Source organism: Mastigoproctus giganteus, chromosome 10, assembly GCF_048544385.1.
Source record: "Mastigoproctus giganteus isolate SK-2022 chromosome 10, ASM4854438v1, whole genome shotgun sequence".
NCBI classification, from domain to species: Eukaryota; Metazoa; Arthropoda; class Arachnida; order Uropygi; family Thelyphonidae; genus Mastigoproctus; species Mastigoproctus giganteus.
Window position 1 is genome coordinate 211,079,359 of NC_143584.1, and position 20,011 is coordinate 211,099,369.

The following is a 20,011-nucleotide window of genomic DNA, read 5'->3' on the forward strand; positions in this document are numbered from 1 at the left end:
CAATAACTATGACAATAGTTAACATTTTAACTAAATTTTTGATCAGTGCGGTAAGTGAAATGAGGAAGAAGATTCACACGTAGTTAAATGTTGAGCAACATCATCTGGGATGTGAAGAATACAATATCAACCCTTCTACTCTTACTGCCTACTCTAAAATTTCATTATAAAAAGCTCTCAAGCAAAGTGGTATATTTCTTAAAGTGACAGTAACAGTAGTATATAAAATTTCAGTAATAACAGACACATGATCTAAAATTATGTTAATCACATTACTAATTGTGAACTATAGTTGTTATGCAAAACTAAGAAAGGGAACGTGAAGTCATTTGATTTAATATATAGAAAAATTAAATAATTATAAATATTCTCAGGTTGGGAAAAAAATCATTTTCAATATATACATAAAACCCAACGAAATATTCGAGTATTTTAAAAGAAGTCTAACTGCACTGAATATAACTGTAATTTCATATTAAAGTAACCACTGATAATTTCAGGCACTGAGTTTGCTCAATAGCTGCATGAGTTTTTTCCCTTCTAAAAAACAATATATATATATACATCCATCTGAAATTTTTCTCTGCAAGAGTCACTTATTCCAATTTAAACCAATAAAGCACCTGCAAAAGATTATTAGGCAGAGTCATCAAAAAAGCCATATCTGTAATGTACACCAGAATGTCTTGGCAATCTCTAAGGGGACTGATGGTAACTGGTATGGCTCTTGACAGAAAACTGTTTCTTCAATATATATTGAACTGCTTTGGAAGTGGAAGGAAGGTTTGTCACAGAGAAATGCAGATTTTCTGTTCTAATCACTGCTAAAATGTCAATACTGGTTCTTGCCTTGTATCTAATAAATCTGTAAAAATAAAATAAATAAATTAAATTAAACAGTGACACTGTAGGGAATTTGATTCAATTTGAGAAACTGATTAATAAGAACAATTTTAACAATCAAGATTCATTTTTGAAAAAAAAAAAAAAAAAAAATGAATGCTTACACAAGAAAGTCATATCCCTGTTATAAGCAGGACTTTTAGTAGTAAACATTTTTTAATTGGAATTTATTATGTATTTTGTGAGTAATATTAGTAACTGTTAATTTTATTGCAATTATACAGAACTCAAACTGTGCAAACTGGATGCCAGCTTACTGTGATGAAACAGTGTAACAAGTGAGGCATGTACTTCCCAAAATCTGAAAGAATCCATATACCATGTGTGAACTAGCTTCCATGAACTATGCTTGCCAATGTAGTGCTTTCTACTCCAAATCATTGATTTGGAGAAGTGTTATATCAGCATCTGCAACTAAAACCTCATAAATTACAGGTGTTGGAAGTAATCAGATAGCTAAAATACAAACAAAAAAAGTACTTTGTGATGACATGTTGGCATTGCCTGAAAATAATATACATTGAAATGTGTCATTTTCAGTGAAGAGTGTACCTTCTGTACTAGTAAGAAAGTCCACACACAAAAAAATATTAAGAATGTGGAGCAGTAAAAAGCTTAATGAGGATTTGCAGTGTGTGAGAGCCCTAACATTAATGTCTTCTGTAAAACAAAACTTTATACTTTTCTTTTTTGATGAAAAGACAGTTACTGGTGTTGCTTATCTGGATATGTTAAACGAATTTTGTCACCACAAATCAATGATGGTGATTTGGAAAGAAGAACTAATTTTTCAGTGATATGGCATGCTTCGCCATTACCTGCTGCAAGTGAGACTGTCTAAATCAGCAATTCCCATGATGCTAGAATAGTTGTGACAATCTCTTTAAGTGGCCTCTTTATTCAGCAGACTTATCCCTCATTTGATTTCATTCTGCATTATCATTCTGCATTCTGCATTTTCAGAGTTTCGAGGCCCGAAGCACAATTATGCAACACAGCCCCTGAACTTTATGACTAAATGGCTTTTCGTGTTCAGATGTTGAAATATTGATAAGAGGTTTAATTTTTTTTATACTCTCTTTTCAATGCTGATACAGCATCAAAAAGCCATTGATAAGCTCTGGCTGAAGATCGCATATCACTGATTCATTTTAATGTAAATGAATTTACCAGTAAACAATTTTTTTTAATCTACACCGATGAGACAAAACATTATGACTAGCAAGTCGTTATGAAAATCAAAACAAATGCAGGTGAACTATGGTGCATGTGTGGGGCGGGACATGGTATTAAAAGCACCTGATACTGAGCTCCATTAATCACTGTTATTCTTGTTCTTCAGAAGGGAAAGGCAACAGACTTAAGCGAATTTAACAAAGGCCAAATTGTAATGGCCAGATGACTGGATCAGAGCATACCCGAAACAGCATGGCTGGTGGGGTGCTCACGGTCAGCCATGGTTAGTACCTACTGATGAGACAAAACATTATGACTAGCAAGTCGTTATGAAAATCAAAACAAATGCAGGTGAACTATGGTGCATGTGTGGGGCGGGACATGGTATTAAAAGCACCTGATACTGAGCTCCATTAATCACTGTTATTCTTGTTCTTCAGAAGGGAAAGGCAACAGACTTAAGCGAATTTAACAAAGGCCAAATTGTAATGGCCAGATGACTGGATCAGAGCATACCCGAAACAGCATGGCTGGTGGGGTGCTCACGGTCAGCCATGGTTAGTACCTACTGAAAGTAGTCCGAGGAGGGGGAACCCACGAACTGCCAGCGAAGTGTTGGATGACCACGGCTCATCGATGTTCGAGGTGAGTGAAGGCTCTCCCAGATGGTATGTGGCAACAGAAGGGCGACTGTGGCACTACTCGCTAGTAATTGGAATGCTGGTGACGGGAGTAATGTGTCACAACACAGTACATCGAACCCTGCTGAAAATGGGGCTGTGTAGCCACAGGCTGCACCGAGTGCCCATGTTAACCATGGTTCACCAGCGACAGTGCCTGCAATAGGCATGCGAGCATTGAAACTGGACCTTGAGTGATTGGAAGGTCATCTGGTCTGCTGAATCTCGTTTCCTGTTGCACCATGTGGACGGCTGGGTACGTATACATCGTTTACCTGGGGAAGTGATGGCGCCTGGATGCGTTGTGGGACGAAAACAAGCTAGTGGCAGCGGTGTCATGCTTTGGGCAATGTTCTGCTGGGATGGGATATGATGGGTCCAGTCATCCATGTGCCAGGCACTCTGATGTCTACCACCTACCTAAATATCATTGCTGACCAGGTACACCCTTCCATGGCAACGGTCTTCCCCTCTGGCGGAGCCATCTTTCAGAAGGATAATGTGCCATGCCACACCGCCCGGATTGTTCGAGTCTGGTTCGTGGAACACGAGGAAGACTTCCAGATATTGCCCTGGCCTGCAAATTCCTCAGACATCAATCACATCAAGCATCTGTGGTTTGTGTTGGAACAGCAACTCCAATCTGCAGCGTCTCAACCATGGACCTTACAGGAGTTAAAGGATCTGCTGGTTACATGTTGGTACCAGATACCACAAGACACATTTAGAAATCTTATAGCATCCATGCCTCCCCAGGTACGAGCTGTTTTGGCTGCAAGTGGAGGACCAGCATCATATTTGGTAGGTGGTCATAATATTTTGGCTCATTGGTGTATTGTATCATCTCGTTGAAACAGAAAAAAGTTATACAAATTTTAAACAAATTGGAAAAATATTGTAATGCACCAGAACAAGGTTCTGCTGCATAGTTGCCAACTAAATTTAGTGAATGATTAGTACACGGTATATAAAATGCTGTGGGGCTGTGTTGTGTTATTATAGCTTGTAAACCCAAATATTTGCTAGCCACATGGGCAGCATTATCATAACTTTGCCCTCTGCATTTTGAGTCCAAAATGATTTTTTCAAGATATTCTGCATTGTGATATTCCATGGGAAGAAAACCTAAGAATCTTTCTTTAATTTTACCATCTTTTGAAACATCTGATTATTAGCACTAACTGATCAATGTTACTTAAGTAGGGCGTAGAGTCAATAACCATTGAAAAGTATGTAGCTTGTTTTACTTTAGATATTAAAGTTTCTTTTGTCTTATTTGCCATTAAATTTGTAAACTCATCATAGGCTTTGTATGAAAGGTAATTTGCTTTACCAGGTCCGCAATTTGTTTCTATATGATACATTTCTATATGATTTTTTAAAAAATATGTCAAATTGACTAAGATATTCCAAACAACTTAAAAAATTTCCTTTACGTTCAGAATATATATTGTCATTGCTACTTCTAAATGCTTTGCCAAGGTTTTTTTTTTTTGATTTGGTAGTTGTTGGCGCATCGGCTTCTGTGGCCATATTGCACCTCCCAAGGTTTTTGGAGTACTTTGATCCAAGCCCGAGGCGGGAATCGAACCCGCGACCTTTGGGTTGCTGGGCAGGTACTTTACCCACTCGGCTAGCCCGGTCGGCGCTTCGCCAAGGTTACCTAATAATTGAATTGTAGCAGTAACTCTTTTTAAAACATTGCACCAATAACTTTCTTGGGACTCGATTCATTTTATTAACTCTGTATCAATACGTTTGACACATTTTCTTATATATCCACATACATTGGATATGATCCTTTGAGTGCTTGTGTTCAGTCAAACCTCTACAGACATTTTTCCAGTCATTGAATCCAGTTATAAATTTATTAATGAGGTCAAAAATAATTTGCAAATGAAACAATACACTGACTTACTAGTCAGAAAAAATTAAACATCCTTGCTTTTCTTTGGTTCCATTAGTTTTCTCTCATTAAAAATTAGATTCTTGAATATTTCTATAGTGTAATCGGTCACACTGTATATATTTTACTTTCAAATTTTCAACTGTATCAAAATTTTGAGGTTTATTTATTAATCAGTATTCTACAAAATTACTACTTAGACTTGCATGTATATTTACTGATCATTCTGCAATATCTTTGGGGTAAATTTGAGGCATCGTACCTTCACACAAAGTAATATCAGTAGTTTATTTTACACTTCTTGCCTCTGTGCTTGTTCTAATTTTCTTCAAGTTGGTCATGTTTAGCTAATAGATCTGTATTCCAGCATACTCTATCTTTTTGTCCACCAGTATTTCCTTCAGAAATTTGATCCACTTATTCTGCCATTATTTTTGAAATTTTGAGGTTTATTTTGTCCATTGTTGTTTGCAGATCCAGAAGGCAGTTAAAAAAAAAAAAGCATTGCTTTGTTTTTTTTGTTGTTCATTTTGCTGCTCTTGATTCGAATCTTCTCATATTGGGTGGTTGAGGGGAGGGTGAACCAATTAACATTAAAATAAAAGAGTTGTTTATTTTTCATTATATTTTTATAATGGGTGTTCTATTATATTAAAAAAAGAAATAAAGTTATTAAATGGCAAACCATTTTTGGGAAAGTTATAATTAATTAATATTACATCTAGCAGCATATTCAATACAGTTAATTTCAAAGCTGGTAAAGGAACAATTAAAAACAAAGCAAATTGCTTTTTTTCATTTCATATAAAAATTTGCTGTTATTATGATTAATGTGTTTTTAAATACAGTCTGTCCTCGTATAGCACGATAGTTGTGTTCCTAGAAACCCTCGTGCAATGCAAAATCGTGCAATATAAACAACAGGCCCTATGGGAAAAGTGAGGTTAGGTGCCGACCACCCAAGATTGAACACACATTTGGAACCAAAACATTACCAAACACAATAAATAATCGGGTAATTTTAATCGTTATAAAATACGTAAGTATTTTATAACGATTAAAATACGTAATAAAAAATATAGTATATTATAATAAAGTATTTTTAGTATTTTTTAATATTAAAAAAGTATTTTTTACGAATAAAATACGTATTTTATTCGTAAAAAATTTATTATATTAAATAAAATAGTCATAATAAAATACGTAAGTATTTTATTACGACTATTACGTAATAAAATATTGCTAATGTTTTTGCTTCTATCGTAAGCAAACTTGTTTTTTGTTTGATTTTCTATCCAAACAGGTGACAACCGTTCCATCTCTTCCAATTCTTGTCTTAATCCAATGGATTTTAATTACACTTTGAGTTGTTCCTGCTATGAAAGTTGTTTTTATTTTCTCCGCATTCTTTGTAATTCTCGGCGTTGCCTCATTTAGGTCTGTAGCACGTGCAATATCACATGGTCTTTCATTTCGCTCAAAGCGTTTCACATTTTTCATATTTTTTTCTTTATCGACAGAGGCGGACTGGCCATAAGCCTTACCCGGGAAATCCCGGAGGCCGGTGTGATTTTGGCCATAAACCGTAGTATGAGGCCACTAAATTTTCTCGGGTAAGAATTTTTGACCCAGTCCGCCTCTGTTTATCAATATTGCTTTTTTTTCTCTCTCTCTGAATCTGCAGTGTCTTCACCAGGACGCTTCCTTTTCACACCTTTTAAGTATTTTACTCATTTTTAGGGAATAAAGCGCAATTACAAAACGAGGAAGCATGCTTAATACACATAAACAAAGCTGCGCGCGTATAGCAACTGAATAAACAACACCGTAAAGCCGAGATACACTATTAACACCTCACATTTTACTAAAGCACATTTCTGGGGGTTACTACCATAAAACAATAAAAACAATTTCCAGTTTTGTTTCTGCTAGTGGAATCTGTTATAAACTGGTAGAAAACTTGATCTAATTGCATTTGCGATTATACCGATAGCTGGAATTGTGTTGGTTTTTACGTTATTATGGTGGAATGTGTTTCCCCTTCACTGATATAAAAAACATAAATACATTTTCAGAATCTTCTTCATTCCTATCTTGTTGCGTTCGGTTGGGGTGATTCCACGTTCGACTGCCATTTCTTGTAAATGCAAAGGCGAATCGTGCATAAGCGAATTCGGTTCGTGTTATATAAGATATCGTTCCCTTATTTATAAATCGTGTATGATCGAATTCGTGTAATGTAAACACGTGTTATACGAGGACCGACTGTATTAATATATCATTGTTTTAATTACTGTTTCATTTAATTCGTTGTTTATTAACAATTTTAAATTTTCAATTCAAAAGAGATTATAGTAATATAGCTTAAGAGTAATATAACAGATGATATTGATTCAATATAAAAAATTAAATAAGTACACTTGAATCAATTCATATTTTAAGAGCGAGAAACCAAAAAGCTTTCAATAAAGGAAACGTATGCCACAGCCACAACAGATAATGAAGCATTACATAAGATATTTAAATTTGCTGTTACAACAGAATCAAAATTTATTAAACTACAACACTACTTTTACAGATATAGATATGTACCTATATTTACTTCAATGTGTGCACTTTTACATATCACACTTTAACTTTACACATCAACTGCTAAATTAAACTAAATTTTAATTTTCGGATCTAGGCTTATATAGATTCTGAAATCCATGGATGGTCCAATTAAAATAGTTTCCATAGAACGAATTTTATTCATTCTATGGAACAGGAAATTTGTTCTAAGGACCTGGGTATGCATCGTTTGCACCTCTGACTTTCAGGCAATAAAGCTGATGCTGTAGAAAGCACGAATTAAGAACTAAAGGGATTAACATTCCACAGTTTAGTGGTGTCTGTTAACACATTTACAACTGCCTCTCTCACATACTGTGCCAAGAATCCGTGCTGGTCAACTGCTCTCTTGTGCCATAGCCAGTGGAAAATATTAAGGCATATTCTCCGACACAGACAATACACCATGGCCAAACTGTGTTCTACTTTAAGCACCCTATTAGAGAATTAGGAGAGTGTAATTTTCCTTTAACCTGGAAATTAATCTGTTCTTTTATAAAAGAACATCCACATAAATTTCACCTGTCTCTTTTTACATTGTAGGTACAAGTGGGCCTTAGTTCGGATCAGAGCTAATATAAAAAAAAAAAAAAAAAAAAACACGCTTTAAAAATTTGAGATTACAGAGGCCGTACAAGAGCCCCTACATAGTGAGGTCCAAGGCTAGTGCCTCATGTGCCTGTTCATAAGTACAGCCCTGTGTGCAGGTACTACCATAAACTATTAGCTACACTTCCTATGCCACCTACTACTGACATTATGAACTAAGATGCATTACTTTTCAATCTGTCCACAAAATTTGTAAGTTACTTGTAGAAATGGTTTCCACATGACTATATCCTACCTAATCAATGGGAAATGACAAAAACATAAGGCCAATCAGAAAAAAGTATAAATTTAAATTTATTGTGAAAATATTTTACCTTATATATAATATGCCTTATAATTTATATGTGGAACAGAAATGAAACATATATGAGTGACAAATTTCATTTCTGTTCATTTAGCAATAATACAAATAACTATACCTTACCTGCAATAATATGATGCCATGGTAAAGTAACGTAAGTGAGATAGGCATGAAGTGCAGGTGAACTGGCACGGCGAGACTCTTTCCAAAAATGGAATGCCTGACTAAAACCCCTCATCATCCAGAGCCGATTGTATGTTGTATCATCTAATTCTAGAATTATAAATTAATTACAGGTTGGATCTTCAAACATCAAACAGTTATACTTTAATTATTAAATTATAATTTAATTAGGACTGATCTCTGAGTATGAAGCAAGAGATTCAGGTCATTTACTAACCAAGACATATGGGATCATTTAGAATCTATAATAATATAAAAATCTGTGTGTCTGTCTGTCAGTGCTACAGCCACAAAAGTGAAAGTGTATGAAAACTAGGGGAATTCTAGGGGTGTGCGACTGGGAGTTATTTTCTATTTAAATGCATTAATTCTTTCTTGAATTATTAAAATTTCTAATTAATACCATCCATAAGAGGGGTACCATTATCAACTAACAGATGTTGAAAATAAACATTTCTTTCAAATGAAACACAGCATACGTTTAAAAAAAGACATCTCTAAATTCTGCTTTAATATCTTTATTAAAACTTTGAACTGTATACTCAATGTCAAAATTATAACAAATCAAGATTTTTTTATAACCGAAAAATTAGAGAAAATGAATTGCATCATTATTAGTGTGTGAAAAGAAAGATTGTGGAGAATATATCACTTTATGGATTTAAGAACAAACTGCTGAATGTGACTGTGATGTGGGATAAAAGCAAATCATTGTGGCAAAATTAAAAGACTCAATTAGGCCAAGAAATGTTTCAATGTTTTAAGAGGTGTGCTAACCTGTATAGCTTACATATGAAGGAAGAGGTTTCCCAGATGAATAAATGACAACATAAGGGAAGGAATTGTGGAAAAACAGGTGTTCAATTCAGATGAAACCTGACTGTCCTGGAAGAAGATGCCATCATCATATCTACATATCCAAGGTGGAAAAGTCAGCATCAAGCTTCAAAGAATCAAAAGGTAGGTTTTTGTTTGTCCTTGGATGCTGTACAAAAGATGATTACAGTAAACCCCCGCTATTCGTGGGGGTTACGTTCCTGAGAAATGCCGCGAATATCGAAAACAAGAATACTGAGTTATGGCTCCCAGGGTAATAAAGGGGTTCCGTTCCGAAGTATGAAATATATAAGAAAAACTAGTCTAAAATTTTGTCTATGTATGTACCTTCATAATATGACTATGTACATAGACACTACATAGTGAAATGCAAGCATATGGCATCGAAATGAAAATAAGAAACAATTTAATATTAAATGTAATATTTATTAGAAATTTCAAACAAACCTTTCAAACCAGCGTCTTTGCTAGCTAAAAAACTTATCCTGCCAGTGCTATCACCAGTTTCGCTAAAGTGTTGATAAAGGAGTTTTGCCTTTTCACGAATGATGAGTGAACTTAACGGAATTTTATTTTGAGTTCGGTCTTCTATCCACAGATTTAAAGCTTTTTCCAATTTAACATCACGAGTTACAGAGCAAATTTTTGAAGCAATTAGCACGTTTTCACGGACACTAAGGCAGATTTTTTCTTCTGATTTCTTGATTGATCATACCATTGACTAATTGATTTTATAATATTTTGCCACTGAGGAGACACTTTCACCATTAGAAATTTTATCTAATAACTCTGATTTTATTCGCTAATGTCATCACCTTCTTTGATATTTTCACATTTCCCTTGTTATTCGTAGCCATATTTTTGTACGGGTTAGAAAGAACTTGTGCACAATAAAGACTTTCTTCCATTAACACACTCGAAAAAGTCTGTTTTACACTGCAAAATGGTAGATTTATCACTTTTGTAAGCATATCAATTTATAAATTGATAAATTTATTCAATTTATAAGCATATAAATTAAAAGCAAACGACGAAACCTTCCATGACAAGCGCATAACACATACTGAACAAGGATTAGCGAGAAACATCCACGCTCGTGATTTTGTCACCCCTCTCCCCCCACCCACTGGGCGCTGTTTTGACTGGGAAAGATAATTTTAGCCATGCCCATGTTTTTTTTTTGGCGGAAAATGTTCACGGCGCTTTAAAATTCACATTTTTTTAGGTTTCATTTTATGTTAAATCAGCGACTGCAAATACACGAAACCGTGAATACAGACACCGCGAATAGCGGGGTTTTACTGTACATGCATAAACTGATGTTAGTTTATCATTCTGGATTATAGGCTTAGAAAAAACATAGTAAGAGCAACAATCAGGTTTTATCAAGTGTATTATGTATATCATCTTATCTCCTTTCATCACAATATAATGTCCAAAATAACCTAAACAAGAAGTGTTTACTGATTATTTATAATGATCCTAGTCATCATATTGAATTCACAAAGACTTTGCTGATAACATCCGTACAGTTTCTTTTGCTTTCAAACACATCACATCATTAATTTGGATGACAAACTGGCACATTATTTCAATATTCAAACATCATTACAAGTGATGTGTCATGAAAAACTCATCTCAGAAAAAGATAATGGACATATGCCATTAATTTGTGCCCTTTGGGGGAATTATAACAATAAGCCATTGAATAACATATAGAAATCATGGAATGAAATAAGCAGCATAACCATGAAACAGAAACAGGTTAACAGATACTGTCAAGGTGACACGGAAAGAATGATTTACAGAAGTTGATTAAAATTATATTATCAGTTGCTGAAGTCCCACACTGAGGATCTAAAAGAGGGCTTATATACACAAAGGGCCATACAGGAAAAAGAATGATTTTCAAATACCCTTGACAAAATGCTTTACTGTAAAGTCTACATCTCATGCTGTTACAATATCTAAATAAGCCATAGGAGTCATTTTCAAAGAGGACCCGAACGTGGACCACAGCCATTACACAAGCAGAAAAACTGAACATGCCCTTTGTTGACATAGGACAACAAGTTAAGCAAATGTTAATTTATACTTTCCCCAAGCTGAGGAATCAAGCCAGTCTTCATTCATCAGCCTCAGAAACTTAGCAATTTCTATAAATATAAAAGAAATAAAATGATTTATTTATTATATGTTTGTTTTAATTTATTACTACAAAGTATATGTTTTATTTCCATGTGTGAAATTTCTTTCATTTAAAAAAAAAAAAAAAAAAAAATATATATATATACACACACACACACACACGTTTTTAAGCGAATCGATTGCTGTTAATGACAAATGGACGTGTGCCATAATTTAGGACTTGCAAGTTTAACTGTAAGAACAATTATAAAAAAATAAAGAATTAATTTTAGCAGTGGGAAAGATAGCTGTTCCACTGCAAGCAACTAGGGCTAGGCTGGCTATTAGGATTGAAATGGAAAAGACTTGAACTAATTTTATTGAAGATAAAGTTCAATGCAGAATTCAGTTGTTAAATATTATATATATAAAAAAAAAAAAAAAAAAAAAGAGAGAGATTAGCCAATATGATGATCTGAAGAAAACTCACCTAAAAAAAAAAAAAAAAATTGTGGAACCATTTAAAACTGGTAAGGGCTGGTTGAATAGATTTAAAATCTAGGGAGAAGCCGCAAATGCAGATCAAGGAGCCGAAACTTTCAAAAAAGAACTTGTTAAAATTATTGAAGAGGGATATTACGTGTTATACTTCTCAACAAGTTTATAACATAGATGAAGCAGGAATGCCTAAAAGAAGTTTCATATTGAAAGAAGCAAAAAACATGCCAGGTTTCAAAGCGGCGAAGGATCGGGCGACTTTATTGTTGGGTGGTAACGCTGCAGGGGATTTAAAATCAATACCCCATTTAGTTTATTTAGAAGAGGGCCAAAGTTCAACCCAAAATCGACACATTTTTCATGATTAAATTCATCAATCAAATTAAATCAAACAAAATCAATTTAGATCAATTAAATTCATGATTTTAATTGGAATTTTAAGTTTAATTTTGATATGTAAATAGTTACCACATAATTATATACGTATGTAATGCAGAATATTTTATATATACAAATATTTGAATATTAAATATTTTGACCGACATTTGTGCATCTTTTCACTACCGTTTATTATTGATTAGGAAATATCCTACGGCACCGACTGCAACTTACAAATACATATGTTACCCTATGGGAATGCAGAGCTCGCTTAGCGCGGATTCACTTAGTGCTCTGTTTTTCCGGAACGAATTATCAGTGTTAAGCGGGGGTCACCTGTATTTTTTTTTCATTCTTCTGAGGATATTATGTAGTTTCTATAATTTTGGCATATCAGGGATATAGTAGCAATATTTTATTAGTTGTTTCCGAGTTACGTAAAATTCGAATTACATAAGAAGTCCTGGAACTTATCTCTTACGTATGTCGGGGACTTACTGTATATATATAGTAAACCCTTGCTAATCCAGATTAATTGGGGGAGAGGTCATCCAGATCAGTGAAGCAAAAGATAGCCCTAAAAGACAAAATAACTTAGAACACAAATAAATGGAAAATTTAATGATACAGGTAGTGGTGATGAAAATAAATAAAAAAAATATCACCGTAGAGCCTTTACTTAAAAACTATAAAAAGATAATACATTTATCCATCAATAGAAGACTCAGAAGTTGTACTTGTTTTTGTACATATTAATGCAGGTTTGAAGAAACAGTCAAGTTTTGTCTAAACAGACCTCTGCTGCAGTTCTTTAATTAGGAACTCCCTCACAGTTCTTAGGTGTTCATAATACCACTGCAATTTTTGATTTGTTGAAGAAGAGTCCACATAATTGATTACTGCATCAATGACATCACTTGCGGAGCTAAGAAGTTTCTTCTTAATTGTAGATTCTTGTAGTTCATTATCTCATTCTTCTTCCATAGCAAAATCCTTAATAACATCTGCAGAAATTTCTTCCTCTGTCAGAAGCTGAAATCCAGGATTTCCTTCTTTCAGTTCAAAGACTGAAAGAAGCCAATCTTGGATATTTTATTGCATTATTTCAGTCACTTCCGCCTCTTGCAGGCCATAATGATGCCTTGGTACATGGGCTGTATTAAAGCAGTTGTGTTTGGCAGCAAAGCCAAGTACTTTATTTTACCATCCTTACTAGACATATTTTCAATATCTGGATGTGAGGGAGCATCATCAAGGATTAGGCATGCTTTTAACTGGTAATCTGAAAATTTCAACACTTCTTTCTGGTACCTTTTGGACTTCGGATATGAAGTAGTTATGGAACCAATTCTTTGTAATTTTTTGTGTGAACCAAGCATTTTGCGAGTTGTAGTAGACAACAGACAATATGCACATAGTCTTTGCCATTGGAGTTTTAGCCTTGCCGACGACAACAGACAGGAGCCGATGAGTTCCATCTGCATTGGCACAAAAGAGCTGAAAACTTCTCATTGCTCTTTTTCCAAACTGGTGTCAACTACGCTGTATGAGGAGCTTGCGTATTTTCTGGTAGACCACACCAAAACAGTCCCATTTCATTGGCATTATATATTTGAGAATAATAAAGACATGATTGTATTATTATTTCATTTAATTTTTTTTCTAAATAGCTCAACATCTTCAACATCACTTACTTAGGGCTTCAGCACAAATTTTTCTATTAGTGATATTGTGCCTTTGTCTAAATTGCCACAGCCATCCTGAACTGCATGTAAAATTGTGTAACTTCAAATGCTTTGCAAACTTTTCAGCTGCTGCCTTTAGCTCAACACCATGCATGGCAATGCCACTTGATCATTGCCGTGAATACCACTTAAATACAGCTTCTTCCAGCAACACTTCTTTTGATTTTTTTAATATGTCTATTTGATACACTGTTTTTATCACTCCCTACATTGAATGTTAAAGCAAATGCCTTTATAGATTCTATTTTGTTTTTTAATATCTGGTACAGCCTGTTGGCCAAAACCAAATTCTTCAGCAACTTTTTTTCCAGGAACACCATTTTCAAGTTACTCTATCACTTTGAGCTTGTTAATGATAGTTAAAATAAGGTGCGTTCTTTTTATTCCACTTTCAATTCTTTAGAACCCATAATTACATAAAATATGTTAACTTATGTACATATATACGTATAAAGAAGTACAGTAAACCCTCACTAATCCAGATGTCAGATAATCTGGAACAAAATATGAAAAATTCCGTTCACAGTTGAGTACTTGGAAAGACATAGGATTTAGAAAGGCAGATGAGTCATTTTAACTGCACAGAGAGAGAGATGGACCATGAATTACATTGTCTTTCATGTTGTTCAGTATCGTTGTTGATGCTGAGTCGGACAGATGTTATTGCTTATATCGCTTCATTTGCATACTTCTTTATAAGTATATACATAAGTTAACATTTTATATAATTATGGGTTCTAAAGATTTGAAAAGAGGAATAAAAATAAAACATGTTACTTTAACTACCATTAACAAGCTCAAAGTGATAGAACAACTTGAAAATTGAAGGAGAGTCTGAGGAAGAGGGTTTCCTGTGCGGACGTGCCTTTCTGCCGCTCTTGGAACAGAGAAGTTTTTTCTGATTTATTTTCTGCTTTATTAGTTTAAATTGACATATTAACTTATTTCTAGAGTAGCTTTATATTCCTATTTACGGTACTTAAAGTTAAAATAACTTAGATAGAGATTTTGTAGGTATTACTTAGTATCGGAAAGGGTATCAAATCCACGTGTTTACCGTTCATAAACAGCCGCCATTGTTACGTGAAAATTAATCAGTAAAATCTATTAATCTTGTCGAACTTCATTGGCAATTAAATTGTACTTTTAACTATACATATAACCACTTAGGTTACGGAACATAAATAATTAGTAAAAATAAATAATTAATACATAACTTGATACGGAAGTTATATAAAGGGATTTCGTAGATAACACTCGTTACTGAAACGCGATACAGCATATCCGGAATTCGATAGCATTAGCTTTGTATAGTATAGTGCATAATATAATATTGTCAATTAATCAGTACATCTATTAATCTTGTTAAACTTCATTGTCAATTAAATTGTACTTTTAACTATATATATATAACGACTTAGAGTACAAACGTAACAAATAATTAATACATACTTGATACGGAAGTTATATAAAGGGAACTCGTAGATAACACTCGATACTGAAAAATAAATATAGCGTTATAACTGTGTTAAGATACAAGTTTAAGGTTTTAATTTTGTTCTGAAATTGTAATTTTATTGACATTTAAATCGAAATCATGACTCTGACCAGAGCAGTAAAGCAAAAGGCTCAAGCTAATGGGAGTGCTGTGACTCGGGGGAGAACTGAGGGGGGCGGTTGCCCTCTGAATCACAGCCTTTTAAGATGCACTGTTTGCTTATGTTTGCGGAGCAATCGGGTACAGGACATGATACTGCCACGGGGGATGTCTTTGTGTGTGCACGATGCAAGGAGTGCAAGGAAATTAGGCGACAACTCGGCGTTGTTATGGGCCTATATGAGACCTTGAAGGACAGGGCGGATGTCCTCGAAGGAAATAAATTGAGGGGCCCATCAAGCTCTCAGCTGCCCACATCAACGCCACAGCTTGGACTTGGTCATCTTGCAACACAGAGGCAGCCCCCAAGGCAGAATGCGCTGGTCCAACAGGAACTAGTAGTTGTTGGTGACTCAATTGTCAGGGAAACGGGGAACATGCTTTGTAAAAAGGATAGGTGGAACAGGACCAGGGTATGTCTGCCAGGGGCAAAGGTTGATGACGTTGTAGAGCAGATATCATCTTTTAAGGGCACAAAAGGTGATATAGTTGTACACGTTGGCACTAATGATATTAAGAGTAGGAGACCAGCGGAATTACTTAACAAGTACAGGTCACTGTTGAAAAAAAGCCGTGAAGTAGGGTTGAATTTGAAGGTGTCTGCAATTCTGCCCAGACACGATAGGAGGGAGTATATGATGAGAGCCTTGTCGATCAATTCGGCCCTGGAAAGATTGTGCAAGGCTCAAGGGGTAGAATTTTTTTCAGCCTGGAATGTACTTGTTAACAGGAGAGATTGCTTCTACAGGGATGGGATACACTTAAACAGAAAGGGTGCAAGAATATTTGCTGATGCTATCGAGGCAGTGTTAGGTGGGTCGGAAAACTGTTAGCTTGGGGGGAGACAAAGACTAATGGATTAGCAGTAGCCACTGGCAGAGGTGAAAGAGATTCTTGCACTGCTTCTATTGGAATGAGCAGAAGCCTGAAAAACAAGATGCAGGATATTTCAGAGACTGCTGGAAGTCATTGCGGTACAAGTAAACACATGGGTTGTGTTAGGGTAGCTAAGAATAGAAACAGGTGAATGTATACTTGCGTGTACACCAATGCTAGGAGTTTAGTAAATAAATTTGATGAATTTGAGGTATTACTCAAAACATCAAAGGCAGATATTGTTGGGATATCAGAGACGTGGTGTCACACAGATATAAGGTATGCAGAACTGGAATTTGGGGAGTACAACGTCTACAGAAAGGATAGACAGGATAGGAAGGGAGGAGGGGTTATGCTATTAGTTAAAAAACACATAAAATCCAAGGAAGTGAAGCCAGTCGACATCGATGGACAGGGCAGTGTCGAGTCAGTTTGGTGTGACATAAGCATAGGTAAATCAAAATTGAGAGTAGGAGTGTGCTATAGGCCTAATGACTCTGATGAGTATAATAAGATACTGTACAGGGAAATAGAATGGGCCAGTAAATCAGAGAATCTTATAATGGGGGATTTTAATTTCCCAGATATTGACTGGAATTTGTGGGTTGGTCACTCACACACTAACAAGGCTTTTGTGGATTTATTGGATGATTGTTTTCTACACCAGAATGTTCGGGAGGCAACTAGAGGGAGTAATACTCTTGATCTGATTATCAGTAGTGATTCTTCATGCATTAGGAATCTGCAGATAAAGGAACCACTGGGTGGCAGTGATCACAGTGTGCTCAAGTGGGATTTACTCAAGGAGGTAAGTACCATCAGAGGTAAAGGGAAGGGTTTTTGCTTTCGTAAAGGCGACTATGATGGTCTGAGACAGTATTTAAATTCCATACAGTGGGACCAACTGATGATGTTACCAACAGCAAATTCAAAATGGGAAGCATTCAAGGAACTAATCTTGGAAGCTACCAGGCTTTACATACCAACCAAGAAATATTGTTCAAGGTTCAGGCCTAAATGGTTGTCAGATGAACTAATGAGACATATGGCAGAGAAGAAAAATGCATGGGATACATACAAATTAATGGGTGACATGGAAGCCTATGATAGATATAAGTTGGTCTGTAACCAAGTCACAAAGGAGATTAGGCAGGCGAAGGCAGATTATGAGAAATCCTTGGCAAAGGATGCAAAGAAAAACAGAAAAGAGTTCTTTACCTATTTAAACTCAAGAAGGAAAGGGATGAATCAGATTGGTCCACTGGATGTTGATGGTTCAACAGTTGAGGATCCAGCTCAGGTGGCTAACAATCTAAACGAGTATTTTGCATCTACATTCACACGAGGAGTTATTCAGGAAGGGGAATGTCGTAGGTGAAGTAAACATTGGCAGTGAGCTAGATGATTTTCTAATAACTGAGAGGAAAGTGGAGGAGAAATTGTTGAGGATAAACATAAAAAAGGCAACTGGGGTAGATGGGATTTATCCGGTTATATTAAAGGAGGCAGCAAAGGAAGTAAGCAAACCCCTAACCATAATTATGAGAGCTTCTTTGGACTCAGGGTAGGTACCCATAGACTGGAGGTGTGCAAATGTGACCCCAATTCACAAAGGAGGATCAAAGGCTGAAACAAATAATTATAGACCTGTGAGTTTAACTTCTGTTCCAGGAAAATTAATGGAGGCACTGGTTAAAGAAGCACTGCAGGATCATCTAGACAAGACTTCAGTTATAGCTCAGACACAGCATGGGTTTGTTAAGGGCATGTCTTGTCTGACCAATTTGATTGGATACTATGATGTAGTCACAAAAGAACTGGATGCAGGGAATAACTTTGATATTATATATTTGGATCTTAGAAAGGCTTTTGATACTGTTGCGCATGGAAGACTGCTGCACAAATTGGAGAAGTGTGGCATTGGAGGCAAATTGCTGCTATGGATAAAGGGATGGTTGAGTGGCAGAAGACAGAGAGTGGTAATCAATGGACACTGCTCAACGTGGACTAATGTTATTAGTGGAGTTCCTCAGGGTTCAGTGTTAGGTCCATTGTTGTTTTCTGTATTTATAAATGATACTGATGATGGTATATCAAGCTTAATGTCCAAGTTTGCAGGCAATACAAAGGTTGGCAGGATTGTTAAGGACACTACTGATACTATGCTGCTGCAACAGGATCTGTAAAGGTTGAGCAGATGGGCTGAGAGGTGGCAAATGAAGTTTAACATTGACAAATGTAAAGTACTACATACGGGAAACAGTAACCCCAGATCAACGTATCAACTCTGTGGTACTACGCTGACAGTGGTAGAGAATGAAAAGGACCTGGTGGTAATTGTGCAGGCAGATATGAAGTTCTCTGAGCAGTGCAGACGAGCTGCAAGAGTAGCTCATGGTGTCTTGCCAATGATATACAGGAATTTTTCTAGCAGGGACAGGGATGTGATTATTCCCTTGTATAAGGCATTGGTCAGGCCACACCTTGAGTACTGTATACAGGTCTGGAGGCCTCATTTCAAGAAGGATGTAGAGCTGCTGGAACGAGTACAGAGAAGGGCAACAAGATTAGTGAATGGAACAAAGGGTTGCTCTTACAAAGAAAGGCTTAAGTTTTGCAAATTACAGAGCCTAGAGACTAGGCATCGGCGAGGTGATCTGATAGAGGTGTATAAGGCTTTGAATGGCTTGAGCATGCTCAATGCCGATGGGATTCTTCCTCTTGCTCAGAATAATCACCTGAGAGGGCATAAATTAAAATTGAGGAAGGACGGATGTCAGATAGATGTGCGGAAATTTGCCTTTAGCCAGCGGGCAGTTGGTTTGTGGAATAGACTTCCATCGCTTGTTGTTGAAGTTGATAGCCTAAACAAATTTAAGGCTCAGCTGGACAGGTATTTCGAACGAATTGAGGGGTGAAATGGGAGTAGTGGTTTTTTTTTTTTTTTTTTTTTTTTGGCTGATGCTGAATAAGCTTGCTTTCTTGCATCATATGCCTCTACTAATGCTAATGCTAAAATTGTGTTCCTGGAAAAGAAATTGCTGAAGAATTTGGTATTGGCTAATAGACTGTGTTAGATATTAAAAAACAAAGAATCTATAAAGATGTTTTCTTTAAAATTCGATGTGGGAAGTGATAAAAGCCGTGTAGCAAATAGACAGACATTAAGAGCCAAAAGAAGTGTTGCTAGAGAAAGCTATATTTAAGTGGTATTCACAGCAATGATCATGTGGCGTTGGAGTGTGATGCCAGCACCACCTGATAAATGTATAAAAAGGCAATACATTTATCCATTGATAAATGTATTAGTGATATTTTTTTATTTATTTTCATCAGCACTACCCTATATTTTATTTATTAAAATTTCCATTTATTTGTGTTCTATGTTTTTGTTCTTTAAAGGCTATCTTTTGCTTCACTAATCTGGAGTATCGCTTAATCCAGATGACCACTTCCCCCAATTAATCTGGGTTAGCAAGGGTTTACTGTATGCAAATGAAGCAACAATATCTGTCCAACTATGAG

The 20,011-nt window shown here is 35.7% G+C and overlaps 1 protein-coding gene across 1 annotated transcript in view; it reads right to left on the reverse strand.

Annotated features, from left to right (window-relative positions):
- Window positions 1–778: 778 nt before the first annotated feature.
- Window positions 779–20,011, reverse strand: part of LOC150079846 (uncharacterized protein KIAA0930 homolog) — a 104,625-nt gene continuing 85,392 nt past the window's right edge. The window contains exons 11-12 of the mRNA XM_090383251.1: window positions 8,309–8,458; window positions 779–865 (exon numbers count right to left, since the gene is read on the reverse strand). Coding sequence (XP_090239377.1) covers window positions 825–865; window positions 8,309–8,458 — 191 coding nt within the window. The 3' untranslated portion in view covers window positions 779–824. The remainder of the gene's footprint in view (window positions 866–8,308; window positions 8,459–20,011) is intronic.